This window comes from Aotus nancymaae, unplaced genomic scaffold, assembly GCF_030222135.1.
Source record: "Aotus nancymaae isolate 86718 unplaced genomic scaffold, 86718_ANA_hifiasm-v0.15.2.pri h1tg000004l, whole genome shotgun sequence".
In the NCBI taxonomy this organism is placed as follows: domain Eukaryota; kingdom Metazoa; phylum Chordata; class Mammalia; order Primates; family Aotidae; genus Aotus; species Aotus nancymaae.
Genome location: NW_026988415.1, coordinates 43963347 through 43978352, shown reverse-complemented (window position 1 = coordinate 43978352; position 15006 = coordinate 43963347). Strand labels below are relative to the sequence as shown.

Genomic DNA, 15006 nt, shown 5'->3' with positions numbered 1-15006 from the left:
CTAAGACACTAAGAAAACAGACAAGTGAAAAAGAAAAAGATTTCTTTCCTGGGAATTAGTAGACTTCACAAAGCTCTCTCTACATCTAGTTCTACTACTACCCTCTTTGGTGACCTGGGCAAGTCCCTTAATTTTTCTGGGTCTCAGTTTCTCACTTTGAATAATAGGATGCCTGTACTAAAATATTTCTAAGGTTGTTTTGGTTTTCATAGTACACAATCTGTGAAGGCTTAGTATTTCAGATCATAAACCCTACCCTATAAATCTAAAATTAGGCAAAGGCATAGAAAACGCATCTGTAAAATCCACTATTCTATAAGCCCACTAATCCATTCTTTTGGCCTCACAGTTTATTTTATTATCCTATTTCAATGGGCTTGAAGAACATACAATGGCCTAGGATATAGTCTGTTGGGCATACAAAGAAGACAATGGTTTGTGACGAAAGTCTGTCTAGGCATATTGACAGACTTCAATCTTTCTTCCTGAGATATGAGTGCAGTTAATGAAAGCTCAGGAACTAGAGGTAATTGTTTTCTTCTTTAATGAGTTTAGACTTTAGGTAAATGAGGGAACTTCAGAAAACAACTTCATCCTGTGCTTTGGGAGAGACAGAGGATTGAGAGTCAGGAAGTGCGTGGGAAAGGTCAGACGGATGTTGAGGCTTCCTCTTCAGTTCAGCATGTCAAAGCACCATATCTTGGGGTATCAGTTTCTGAGTCCCAACATTACCCAATATAGTGGAAGGTCTTTGACAACAGGGCCCTTGTCTGTGCTGTTTCCTGCTGCATCCTTAGTGCCTAAAACAGCAATTTGCACATGATAAATGCTCAACTATTATTTGTTAAAATAATAAATGTTTTTTATTGGCCGTGTTTATTTCTTTTGTAAACTACTTATTCAAATCCATTGCACATTTTCTTATTGGTATGCTCATTTTTTTCTTATTAATTTGTAAGAGCTCTTTAAATATAATGGATGTTAACTTTCTTTTTCTTTCATGTATTGTTGGTTTCCTAGGATGGCTGTAACAAAGTATCACAAACTGGGTGGCTTAAAACAACAAGAATGTGTCCTCTCGTGGCTCTGGAAGCTAGAATTCCAAAATCAAAGAGTCAGCAAAGCCATGCTTCTTCAGAGACTCTGAGTAGAGTCTTTTCTTGCCTCTTCCTAGCTTTTGGTCATAGTTGTCAATCCTTGGCATTCTTGATTTGAAGCTGCATTACTACAATGTCTCCCTCTGTCTTTGGATTGGTTTCCTCTTCTTATAAGGACACCAGTCATATTGTATTAGGGCTCAGCTTAATGATATCACTTTAATTTGAATATATTTTCAAAGGCCCTGTTTCTAAACAAGTCCACAGAGAGTTTATGAGGTTTAGGACTTCAATACATATTTTGGGGGATACAATTCAACCCATAGCACATAATAAATATGTTTCTCTAGTTTCTTCTCTGTCTTTTAAATTTGTGTGAAAAATCAGATTTCCTTTGTTGCAGTGTGTATTAGCAATGGAACTTACATGGGAGTAATAATAGTGAGATAAGATAAAGTCACTTCATGAACGTTTATGCATGAGTTTTGTTACTCCTCAAAGTTCATCCCTATAGGGAAAAGTAAGAATAGTACTCACCTCGACCTGAAGCTAGAAGGGGCAAAGAAGTTCTCTTGGCCTATTCATAGTCCAGCTAATGTCATCTGTTTAGGAGACTGTACAGGGCAGAGCTCCTTTTCCACCAGAGTCCTAAACAGCAGGAAAGAGTGGCCATGGGTCTCTGGTGTGTCAAGATATTATCTGCAACCCATGAAATAAAGAAAAGAATAGTCCTCAGTTCTCCAGTAGATAATGAGGTGCTGAATATTTGCTGCTTTCACGTTCAGACATCTTAGTCTCATGGCCCTTTTATTTTTTCAGGCTAGATCTCTTGAATTAAATATAGCATCTCCCAAATCATCCAAACTCTTAGAGTGACATCCTTAAAATTTCATCAGATTCATTCCACATTTTGGAAATCTTAGCATCAAAGTTATAATAGTCATAGCTTAGAGGAAAGCTGGAGTAGGCATAATTTCCTATATTCTTAATACCTACTTTCAGTTTGTAATAGGTGCTTAAATTTAGAGAGAAAGAGAGAATCACAATGAAAGAGCATCAATAAAGCATCAGGGAGGCACATAGAGAACCTATTCTAGGCAGAAACAGAGATACCCATACCCACAGAGCCCACTAGGGCTCAGACTACCTTCTCCCAAGCCTAGCATTTATACAGGAGAGATAATGAGAGGAAAATAGGACAATAATCACAGTCTAACCAGGTGAATTTCAGTTAAGTACATGTGAGCCATGTCATGACAATACACATAAAGATTTCAGCAAAAACGAGCTTCCTCTGATGGGAAACTAATGCAATAGAGGGATCTTCACTAGTTAAGGTGAAATCATGAAACAGTTTTATTTTCCCAATAGCTATATCAACAGTGTTATTCTATCACCCCTCTCCCCCACTTCACACGGGGTAATGGGCTTCTTTGACTACATTTCTCTCCTGTTCTCCGACTTTTCAGTCACTACTGCTTATTAAAATAGTTTCAGTCAGACTAAAGATTTGGTTCTATTCATTTTCAAATGCCAATCTCACTTTTCATTCTGAGTCCTCCTGGTTCCTCCAGGGCAGATTAGAATTAAGGCTCCTGGGTTTGAAACATGTGTGGAATGTGTGTATGGATAAGAACCATCTAATCAGTTCGCCTTCTCTCTCTGTCCTTTGAAAAAAATGAATTTCAAACACAGAATCCAGTGTCCTGTTAACTTGGCCTTCAAAAAATTGGTGTTTTATTCTCAACAGTGTGCTATCTATCTCCAACTCCGAAGAAAATTCCAAAGTCAAGAAAACATCTCAATCAACTCCCACTCACAACATTTAAGTAAAGATAACAGCACTTCTAGGACAATTTTCACCTATCTTTAAAACATTACTTTATTACAACCAGTCTCCTATATAGGATAATATCCAATCTGGATGTTACAAACAAATGTCTGTTTCATCCAAAGAAATTTGGTGGGTTCGAACAAAAGATTTATCCAAGATGGGTCAAAAGGAAAACAGCAAAGCATTTAGCCACCAAAAGAAATAAAAATCTACTTGCTAAATTTCATATCCAATAGTCGTATCACAGTGGCTTTTCAACTTTCAGGAGATTTTTCCTAGGTAATTCCTAATTTTCATAAAAGCTTTTCTGTATTGCTCTAAATACAGTCCCCAGAATGAAAAACAATCAACTCACCTCAGTACTAGATACATTCATTCAACAAACATTCAGTGATCACCTACTTGGTGCAAGGAACACTATTAGTCACTGAGTATGCCAAATAGAACACAGCAAGCATGTTTTGGGCCCTCATGGATTTTAAGAACAAGTGGGTCTAGCTAAGGAAAGAATCATACTCTGCTACTCTTCAAATCGTGTTAGAAACAACCTAATAACAATAAAAATAATGTCAACAAAAATTGATGATTTACTAGGTATGTAGTAAATTCCTGTTATGTGTAATTCTAACAATCCTTGTTTCACAGAGGAAGCACATAGACCTTGATTAGTAATTGATCCGAAGTCGCACATCAAGTAAACAGCTGACTGAATTTGAAGCCAGACTTGTCTGATACTATAGTTCAAGCTTTGAAACTGCATCATTCCAGCTGGTATCATTAATACAGCAATCTGTATAAAAAGTTTTTAACTGTGAGACAGAACCCATATATATATCTATATACCTCTCGAATAATATGTATGTAATTTTATATAGAACATATATCTCCAAAACCTCAAACTACCTATGCACTGGGCATATATTCTTCCTTTATTCACCGTGTCATCTGGTTTAGCAGGGTAGGAAGTTACATAGGAGTTTGGGGCCAAAACCAGAGATAGTAAGCATTTGTCTGACCTTTCTTGTCTCAGTGCTGCATTTAATGCTTTTGGTTCCTTATTATAAACAACAGATACCAAATATTTTTTATGACAATGCCACTTTCCTAAAGACATCTCATTTTCTAGCTGTGATAATTTTTTTTAAATGATTTCAAGTTGGAGAAAGGAACATTTGCACTCAGGGTGAGGTTCAGTCTCAACTTGTTGTTTCACACACTCCCTGCTTATTTCTAATATATTTTGAAACATTCGCAGAAAAGGGTAGATGGCTTTGAGACTAATTTCTGAATAATATGTACTTAACTTCTGATTTCATTCTAAGAGGATATTTGTAGGGATGGTTTGAAAGGTTTAGAAAGGAAAGCAGGGAATAAAAGACTCCCTTTCTCTGATGACTGTGGTATCAAAAACATCAAAGTTACATAAAATGGTGAAGATCTGAGGACTGGACATCTCCCTGAAAAGTTACTTTACATATCATTTTGAAAACACCAACTGTGTTCAGAAAGAGTGCCTACTTTTTATGAAGCTAAAATTTTAAATGAGCTAGTATGTATCAAAAGTAATGGTTTGATGTGTGTGGAGCTCAGAGAAAATATTTTGTGTGGTACAGGTCAACATAAACAGTGAAAGATTTCATTCTGTAGGATAAAGCATTTCCTTCTTTTTCTTTTCTTTTTTATTTTTTGACACGGTCTCACTCTGTTGTCACCCAAGCTGGAGTGCAGTGGTGCAATCCCAGCTCACTGCAACCTCTGCCTCCAGGGTTCAAGTGATTCTCCTGCCTCAGCCTCCTGAGCAGCTGGGATTACAGGCTAATTTTTGTATTTTTAGTAGAGACGGGGGTCTCACCATGTTGGTCAGGCTGGTCTCGAACTCCTGGCCTCAACTGATCCGCCCGCCTCGGCCTCCCAAAGTGCTGGGATTGCAGGTGCGCCATGGCAACCGGCCAGCATTTCTTTCAAAATTGAAAAGTTAGAATTTATAATTTTCTGAAGCATGCAGATTTTTAAAGAAAAGGAAATGAAATATATACAGCCCACTCCACTTCCTTGCCCCTCTTTCTGACAAGTGCCCTCCTGCCTCCCCACCTTAGCCCTCACTCTAAATTTTTTAGAAGGGTATGACTTTAGGGGCTACATGGGCATTGGTGACTGCGCACATGTAAGGGGTAGGGGTGGGAATGCAGCGTAAAGCATGTTGCCAGGTAGAAGAGAAGAGAAAGCAGAAAAGGCCAAAGCCAAGGTCTGGAGTGAGAGGAGGCAGTGGTGGAGGATAATGCAGACCCTCCCTGGTAACCAGAGGAGAGCAAGCTCCAACCGCAGAGCAGTGATGCCACTTGTGGGCCCTCAGATTGGAGAGGACCGAGCAGAGTGACAGGGCCGTGCGCTCTGAGGCACCTCACGCAGACGGGAGTAGGGAGGCTGCTTTTTGCGCGTGCATGTGGCGGTGGGGGTGGGGGAAGGGGGGAAATCCTGCTGCACTGGCCGCCCAAGTTTAGGGGCGAGCTCAGCGGTGACGCGCGGCCCTCACGTGACCCAGAGCTGCAGAGCTACGCAGCCTTCGGTGCAGTCGTCACTCGCGTCTGGCTACCAGCTCCCCGCTGCCCTGCGCTCGGCGGGCTGGCATCTGGCCCGGGGAAAAGCGGAGCAGGTAAGATCCCCGGGGCCCGTGCGCCCTGGCCTGGCCGGCAGCGGCTCACGAACCCCCGCGACGGGCGCAGAACAGCACAGGGGGTCCCCGCCAGTTTTCTCCACACCCCAACATTCTTGGGAACATAGAGGCCCCCTGGGTTGGGCAAGCAGGGGCGGCTGGGGTCCCAGGGGCAGCAGAGCAACCAAGAGCGATGGAAAACCACCCCGGAGTCCCCGCAGGAAAACGTTGAACACCGCGGGGAGCGGGGAGCGGCTGAGGGTGGGGGCGCGGAGTGCGAGACGCGGGGCGCTGGCAGCGAGGAGAACCCGGGCCCGGGGCGGGGAAGGAACTGGGTGGTGGATGATCCTCGCTAGCGTTCCGCTGCAGGAGCCCCCACTCCCCCCACCCCTGCCCATCTGCAGATCTGCGAGGCTAAGTGTCCCGGCGGCGCACCTCGCGGCGAGAATCCGGAGGAGGAGGAGACCACAAGGATAGGCCCAGGTCGGTGCGAGGGACGGTGGTGGTGCGGGGGTCCGAATGTGAGGAAAGCCCAGTCTGAGACCCCAACCCTCTCCACCCCATCCCCCACTCCTACACCCGTCCTCCATTTTGCTGCCTGCGAAGCTCTGAGAAAGAATCTTGGGAAAGGAAAAATGGTGGGTTTGGGGGAAGGGAGGTAAGGGGAGAGAGCTGGAGGGAGGGGCTCTAATTGGAGGCCCCCTAGAGGACGCACGGAACTTCTACGGTGGGAAAAAATGAAATTAAATCCTTTGATATCAGGGCTCTGAATCCTGCTGGTCAGTGCACCAAGCATTCAGTCTCTCTCCTTGCCTTTGTCTTACTTGTGTTCAAAGAAAAACAACCAGAAAAAAAAAATCTCATCATGGCAAATATTCACCAGGAAAACGAAGAGATGGAGCAGCCCATGCAGAATGGAGAGGAAGACCGCCCTTTGGGAGGAGGTGAAGGCCACCAGCCTGCAGGAAATCGACGGGCACAGGCTCGCCGACTTGCCCCTAATTTTCGATGGGCCATACCCAATAGGCAGGTCAATGATGGGATGGGTGGGGATGGAGATGATATGGAAATATTCATGGAGGAGATGAGAGAAATCAGGAGAAAACTTAGGGAGCTGCAGTTGAGGAATTGTCTGCGTATCCTTATGGGGGAGCTCTCTAATCACCATGACCATCATGATGAATTTTGCCTTATGCCTTGATTCCTGCCATTTATCATGAGATTAATACTGTGATTCTCGCTGTTTTCCTTTTCCTTGCATTTTCCTAATATGCCTTTACTGATCCGTTTGCTGTGAACCCTATGTTATTTCCATGTGTCAAGTGGGTCTTGTGTTGCCAGCTTCTAATTGGAGATTGCCTTTGACTCAGTCTGTTTCTGTCAGCAGTAGAGTTTCACCCATGTGCATGGAAAAATGTAAAGTTAATAAAGCAATTTAAACAGCAATCTATACATTTAGTATTGTCTCATTAAAAATGTATCCTTACATATAACAGATGAACTAAGAAAAAAATCCGAGATTAAATATACCAGAATGTTAACTGGGGCACATTTCTCTATGGTAACTGTAATCCCAGCAATTTGGGAGGCCAAGGCAGGCGGATCACTGGGTCAGCAGATCAAGACAATCCTGGTTAACACAGTGAAACCCCATCTCTACTAAAAAAATATATAAAAAATTAGTTGCGCGTGGTGGCACACGCTTTTAGTCCCAGCTACTTCAGAGGCTGAGGCAGGAGAAATGCTTGAACTCAGGAGGCGGAGGTTGCAGTGAGTCTGAGCTGAGACTGTGCCACTGCACTCCAGCCTGGGCGACAGCAAGACTCTGTCTCAAAAAAAAAAAGGTGACACTTTTTAAATTTTATTATCTGGAGTTTGAGAAGCAATGAAAACTTTTTAAATGAGATTATGAATGGATTATGAACGTAGTCCAGATACATAACAATACTGCCTCAACAAATTTGAAGAATAAACTTTAATTATCCTTCAGTCTTAACTGGAATAATAAACCTTCCCTTATTACAGATACATTCCTTTAAAGAGCCTGTTTTCTGCTTTGTGAAATGGGGAGCAACACTTGTCTTACAGGGCTGCTGAGTGGAACTGATGAAATGTGGAACTGTGTTGGGCTGGCTTCTGTCCCCAACCTCCCGACATTTAATAGGACCGGGAGCCCCACCAGGTACTTAGAGAGGACTGGAGGAATTATCACTCATGCTTACAAGTCCAGACAGTGAAAATACATGGGATTCCCCAAGTCACTCTTGTGATTTGCAATCCTCCTGCTCCCCTGATTAGTGTCTTCTCAGTTGGCCACACTTTCCCTTCTGCTGGATCCTGTTTCTGTTCTTGTTGATGAGGTGCTAGAGTCTTCGAGGTAACAAAACCCCACTGATTTATCTGGAGTCCCTGGTGAGCCAAATCCCCCCCTTTGACCTCTATAGAATTGTGGAGAATGTCTTTATAACTTGAGAGTTATATTTATCTCGGTGAGTATAACCAGGATAAATCTTGTGGTTCTTGGGATCACATTGGTTCTTAGCAAAATAATCCTTTCTGGTTTTCTTTCATGACTCCTTCAAATAACTCAGATACGAGTGCACTGGGGCCTCGCTCAGGAAATATATCTAAGTGTGCCCAGATTTGTGTTACTGCAAACCTCCACAATACACAGACTGAAGGCTTTATTTGTGCCTCTGTTTCTATGCTTGATATGGATTTTCTCAAAGGAGACTCTTGGCAGGCCTACCCACCCAGTTTAACAGACTTACCCAGACATGTAAATTACATCGGGGGAACACATTTTCTTTAAAGCGGAAACACACTTCCTTCTTGTCCATACCTGAACCATGAAACTACTTTATAAATTCTTAAAAACTATATGAAGCATTTGGCATTGTTATTTCTTTGTGAGTGTGTGCCCTTTTCTCCAGACAATCATTTTGTCTTAATCATTCTGGAACTCAGTTTCTGGTATAGTCCGTGACATAGTAGATTTTAAATTATTAATTATTTTGGTTGATTAATTAACTATGATAGCGTTAGAAATTCAGCTCAAAACTGTCCCTGACTCACTGTTCTTAACTAAGTGTCCAAAGGCAAGTAACTAGTTATGTGGAAAGTATTACATTTTTTCCAAAGGAACATAGCAAGGAACGTTTCTAACTCAAATTCTATAAACTTTTTTAAAACCTTATATATGTTAGTGTTTAGGGAAACATAGACCCCTTACTTGCATCATAATCACTTAGGGAAAGTGTTAAAAATGCTGAAAGTTGGCTGCTCTTCCCACCCTCAACCATTCACTGTCACCACCTGAATCACCAGAATCAGGAATTACTGTTTTGACAGTTTCCCAAGTGATTCTCACACATCTGAGTTTTGACAACATAGGCATAGAGAAACACTGACAGTAATTACACCATTTTACAAATATCGTGATACAAATTACCTTACTTACTTGATTCCACAATGACTATGTTTTCAAAATACAGCATTCCAAAATTAGACTACATTGGACCATCAATATATGTTTATATTTAAACCACCACTGTTTTATCTTCTTTTCAGATATTCTATTAAACTAATGCCTTATCATGAATTTATTAATAATAAGTGTATAATAATTATGAAATTATTAAATAAATTATGCATTATCATTTCTATGCCAACCTGTGCCCTTTCACAACAGTGATTTTGTCTTAATCTCCCTGGAGCTAAGTTTCTAGCATAGTGCCTAATATAGTAGATGTTTCATAACATAATAATTCATTTAATTACTTCATTTACTAATTAATTATTAAATTATTTCAGAATTGTAGTTTATCTAAACCAACATATAACAACATTTTTGAGTCTGTGGAGTTTTAATACTTTCATATTTTAAAAGTTTCTATAAAGAACATTTTTAAATGTAGTACTCTTTTTTTTTGAGATAGAATCTTGCTGTCACCAGGCTGGAGTGCAGTGGTATGATCTCGGCATACCACCACATTCACCTAATTTTTGTATTTTTACTAGAGACAGGGTTTCACCATGTTGGCCAGGATGGTCTCGATATCTTGACCTCGTGATCTTCCCACCTCGGCCTCCCAAAGTCCTGGGACTACAGGCGTGAACCACCGTGCCCAGCCTAAACATAATACTTTTTATAATTATTTATATAATGTCATCATACATATTTGGATCATGAATGTAGGGAGAATATAAATAAAACCTTAATCCAGTCATCCAAAGATACCACTTGTGAGTTTTTTTATCTTCATCTTATATTTTATCATGAAGAAGCCAGGCTTAGAGCCTCTTATGAGAAACACTGACTCTTTCAAAGCCCCTGCAAAATATATATGTTTAGCTTGCCATGTTTGTTACTATTTTTCTAATCTCTCCTCTCCACTCATCAAAGCTGATTGACTCACATTTGATCAGATTTCAATCAGCTCCTGATTTTCAAAACTCAAGCCATCACCTTTCAGAAGTCCATTCTCAGTGGTCTAATGTAGTCTAATTTTGAAATGCATTTTGGCAAATTTAGAAATATAAAGTAAACACATTTATTTAATAGAATAGGACAGAACTACTTATTTATAAAACCTAAAAATTGTCTTAGAATTAGAAAAAGTTTTGAATTTCATAAATGAAATGGGCAAAATTCCACCTCTACTCTGTCTCCTTTCCTGACATCACATGTATTATGTAGTAAACATACTGATTTTGCTTAGAAAGGTTCAGTTTTTAAATTTTAAAAAATATAGCATGTTATATAGTCAATATTTCATTTGTAACCAGCTGGAATGATTTTTAAGTGATATAACTATACATAACCCAATAAAGAAGTCATTCCTATAAACTTGAAAATCTAATTTTTAAAATATTATTGCCAAACATTTGAAAAGTCACAATTAGCATGTTTAGAAATTTACTCTGATGGAAAATATTTTCTATTTAATAAAAACAAATTTTTCTGACTTTGATATGAAGACAGAAATCTTCAGATGTATGCGCATTAAAAAAATCATTTTCAAACAAATAAACTTTGTGTTTCTGACTGTAATGTAACACATTCTAAAGGGGTTTTTGTTGTTATTTTGAGCAGAAGAAAAACCGTATTAAGAAAGCTTTAAAATCTTATCTTCAACACCTTATTTTATTTCCTAAGATCACATGAGTATTAATTTTGTTTTGTCTTTTTTCCTAAATTAATAAATGTTACTTAGTTTGTAATTAAACTTTGATTTTTTAAAAGAGGAAGCAAACTAATGTGTCAGCCATTAAAAGAGTGGAAACTTTGTTGAAAAAGAATAATGAATTTCAAACAAGTTACGGATCCTTTAGCTGATTAATTTAGTAGTTATTACCATGGTAATGCCATAGTGTTTACTATACTCAGTAAAATGGAGATGATCATTTCCAGGGCTGCTGTGGGACCCAAAGGAGGTAAAGAGCATGTGAATGAATGGTGTTGGATGACTTCATTTTCACCCGCACATTCAGAATCCAAGTACCTCAGATCCCCTTCAGCTGGGAGTAGTAGCCAAACTGTGTTACAGTCCCACTCCATCCCTCTGCTATGATGACCCACCCCCTTCTCCCAGTTCTGCACTGTCCACTGGCCATGATCACTACAGATTTCTCTAGACACCTCAATGTGCTAACGTCCCAGTTGATCTCCTACAGAGATGTGCATAAAGACCTACTTGAATTACAGTTGTACTAGATTAGGTGAGTACTGTCTTAGTGATGCTTGGCCCATGGTATGTTTTATATTTTTAGCAGAAGAGGCTTTTTCTCAGCTTGTATTTGTGTTTATAGGATATTGGGGCTGAATTTTGCTTTTTTTATCCAATCTGACAATCTTTGTCATGTAATTAGAGGGCTAAGAAAATTTCCACTTCAAGTGACTATCAATATGGTTTCCACACAACCACAATTAATGTTCTTTTAATTTTTCAGTCTGTTCTCTCTGTATTTCATTTCAAATGGTTTATTTTGCTACGTCTTCAGGTATACTACTCTTTTCTTCTGCAATGTGTAATCTGCCATTAACCTCATCTAGTGTATTTTTTTGTTCCAGACATTGTAGTTTTTATCTCTAGATGTTTAAATTGAGGCTTTTTGATTTTTTTAAATATTCCATGTCTCTATTAAACTTGTTCACTCTTTCCTCCAGCTTCTTCACCATATGCAATGAAGTTCTAATTATCTGCTTTTATGTCTTTATGTAATTCTACCATCATTGTCATTTCTGTGTCAGTTTGGATTGATTGCTTTCTCTCTCATGATGGGTTTTATTTTCCTGTTTCTTTGTAGGCTTTTGATTGGATGTCAGACACTGTAAGTTTCACCTATTGAGTGGTGGATATCCCTGGAATTATATTGATTTTTATTCTGGAAAACAGTTATTTGTAAAGTTTTGTCTTTTAGATTCTTGCTTTAAAACTTTGTAAGAAAGGATCAGTGTTGTGTTTAGTTTAGAGTTAATCATTCCCTACTAATGAGGAAAATTCTTTCTAAGTACTCTATCTAATGTCCTGTGAATTATGAGGTTTCCAAGTCTGGTTGGTGGTAACATGCACTGTTCCGAAACGTGTGAACTTAAGGAACTGTTTCCTTTAACCCTTTTTGATAGATCATTTCCTGATCTGGGGTAGTTTCCATACAGGCATGTAATGGTCAGAATGATCAATACTAGTTAAAATAATTGGGAGGCCATTAAGCTGAGGTGACTCTAGCAAGCTAGAGTTTCTATGTCAGCAAACTGAAACCCAACGCATAGCGAATGGTCATAGCCTAGGAAAATAAAACTTAAGCATAACCAATTAAGAACTGCCAGCTAACTTCTAACTAGAGACTTTACCAATCAAAAGCTGCCTATTAACCACTAACTAGAAACTTTTCACTTTTACAAATCAAATGTTTTCTTTGTCTTGCTTTAGAAAACATTTTATAAAAGTTTTTCCCTCACATGCCCCTTGGTGGAACACTGAACCACCTGCAGTGTTCCTCTGTTCATGAATAGCTGTCTGCTCAAATAAACTCTTCACAATTTTAATGTGCCGAAGTTTATCATTTAACAGTACTCAGGTGAATATTCACGAATCAGTCTCCATGGATCTCTGGAATGCCTTCTCTGTGCAGCTCTTTCCTTTTTGGGACACAGCCCTGTGAACTCCAGCTTCCTTGCCCTTTTTGGACTACCAACTTCTTATTCTAAACTCTGGGATACTACTGAGCTTTGCCTGGATTCCTGCTTCTTGCACTGTGGCCTGAAAACTTTCTCCAGGAAGTAAGCTAGGGCAATCATAAGAATAACCTCATTGGTTCCCAGTCTCTCAGGGATCACTAAACATTGTTGCCTGTTGTCTAAGGTCTTCAGAACAGCTGGTTCTTGCATTTCATCCAACTTTTTAGTTGTTTTGCATGGGAGAACAATTCCATCTGTCTAGGAGCAGAAATTCTGGTATGCCTTAGGTAAATGTTCTGTTTTTGTTTGTTTTTGAGATGGGGTCTTGCTCTGTTGCCCAGCCTGGAGTGCAGTGGCATGATCATAGCTAACTACATCTTCAGTCTCCCCAGCTCAAGCAATCCTGCACCTCAGCCTTGCAAGTAGCTGGAACCATAGATGTGCACCACCACACCCAGCTAATTTTTTTTTTGTATTTTTAGCAGAGATAAGGTATCACTATTTACACAGGCTGTCTTGAACTCCTGAGCTCAAGCAATCCTAACACCTTGGCCTCCCAAAGTTCTGGGGTCACAGGCATGAACCCCCATGCCAGCCTTGAATAAATGTTTAATGTGGCCATTATGACTCTGTGGGGATCCCTCAAGTCCTTAGCCTAGTTCTACCCTTCACTAAAGAACAGCAGGCACATCACTTCATTTCTCTAGAGGCAAAGACTTGCATTTCCCAAAGCAAACTTAATTTGACACAGCAAATTAGAAATGAAAATAAATTAGCATTGTATTATAAAAGAAGCATTGCATTTGATTCTTGTTTTAAAAAACAACAGAGAAGACTTTATTCAAGACTCTTGCAAGAGGGGAGAGAGATTGAACTCAGTTCCAAATACTACTGAGACAGCTGGGATTTTATGGCCACTGGGAAGGGTGAGGGAAAGGGTAGAAAACTAAGAAGTTCGGTTAGTTATCAGAGAAAGGGAAGGAACTTGATTAGACATCAAAAGTGGCGGAAGAAGAGCTTGATTGGATGGCAAAGGTGGGAGGATTCTTGATACACTGACTGAGCAGGATTATTTGGGAAAACTGGGCTCAGTTGACCAAAGAGAAGGCCTAGCTGAAAAAAAAAAAAAGGCTCAGAGAAACCTGACTAAAGTTTTGGTCTAGGAGGAAGGAGTCCATGGCAGTATGTATTGGTGATTTTTTAAGTATTTCATACAGACTGCCTGCTTCACAATCTCCTGTCTTTCTTATTAACAATGTAGAATTTGTTTCCCTTCCCAAATATTACATGATTCAAATATACTTCTAACTGTGTCCCAAACATACATTATTATCATGCTCCGCTGAGAGATTCTAATGCGCACTAATGCTGGAGAACCACTGGTAGTACAATAATGGAAGCACAATTACATTGAGTACAAATATGCCTAGAGAAAGACTGTAATAAAATGTGTCAAAATGCTAGAGAACCTAGCAATGCATATATCATGGGATCTAAATTATCCTGTTCTATGTTAGCATTTATTTTTGAAAATTTTGTAACATTTCTCACCTTGGGATACATCATATAATGGATGTGATGGTTTTATCTTTCTCAGAAAAGTGTTTTAGTTCACCATCTCCATGACATTATTATTATTATTATTATTATTATTATTGAAATAAAGTCTCTCTCTGTGGCCCAGGCTGGAGTGCAATGGCATGATCTCGGCTCACCGCAATCTCTGCCTCCCGAGTTCAAGTGATTCTCCTGCCTCAGCTTCCCGAGCAGCTGGGATTACAGGCTTGAGCCACGGCCTTCCCCAGCATTAGTTATTTTCTGTGTTTTGAATAATAGCTATTATAACTAGGGTATGATGATATCTCACTGTGGTTTTCATTTGCATTTGGTGGTTACCAGAGGCTGGGAAGGGTAATGGGGATGGGGATAAAAACAGGTTGGTTAAGAAGTACAAGTACAAAAATACTATTAGAAGGAATACGATCTAGTGTTCTATAGCACAATAGGATGACTATAGTTACCAATAATTTCCTGTATATTTCAAAATAACTATAAGAGTAGACTTGGAATGTTCCCAACACAAACAAATGATAAATGTTTGAAGTGACGGATATCCCAATTTCTGATTTGATCATTACACATTATATGCTTGTATCAAAATATCACATGTACCCCATAAATATGTACAACTATTATGTATCCATAAAAATAAAAAATGCAAAAAAGCTGTAAGTGATAA

At 39.5% G+C, this 15006-nt stretch overlaps 1 protein-coding gene across 2 annotated transcripts; it reads left to right on the top strand.

The window, feature by feature from the left end:
* The first annotated feature begins 5480 nt into the window (after window positions 1-5480).
* On the top strand, window positions 5481-7034 carry BEX3 (brain expressed X-linked 3). Of its 2 annotated transcripts, none has more exons than XM_012436867.2 (3): window positions 5481-5584; window positions 5989-6067; window positions 6421-7034. In XM_012436867.2, the coding sequence occupies exon 3, from the start codon at window positions 6450-6452 to the stop codon at window positions 6783-6785; it is 336 nt and encodes a 111-aa protein (XP_012292290.1). In that variant the 5' UTR covers window positions 5481-5584; window positions 5989-6067; window positions 6421-6449; the 3' UTR covers window positions 6786-7034. The 2 variants fall into 2 exon arrangements, with proteins under 2 accessions (XP_012292290.1, XP_012292291.1); XM_012436868.2 differs by having other exon boundaries at window positions 5509-5584; window positions 6468-7034.
* The last annotated feature ends 7972 nt before the right edge of the window (window positions 7035-15006 follow it).

What these genes read in the sequence shown, in the direction of transcription:
- BEX3 (XM_012436867.2), top strand. Translation starts at nt 6,450, where the DNA reads ATGGCAAATATTCACCAGGAAAACGAAGAGATGGAGCAGCCCATGCAG.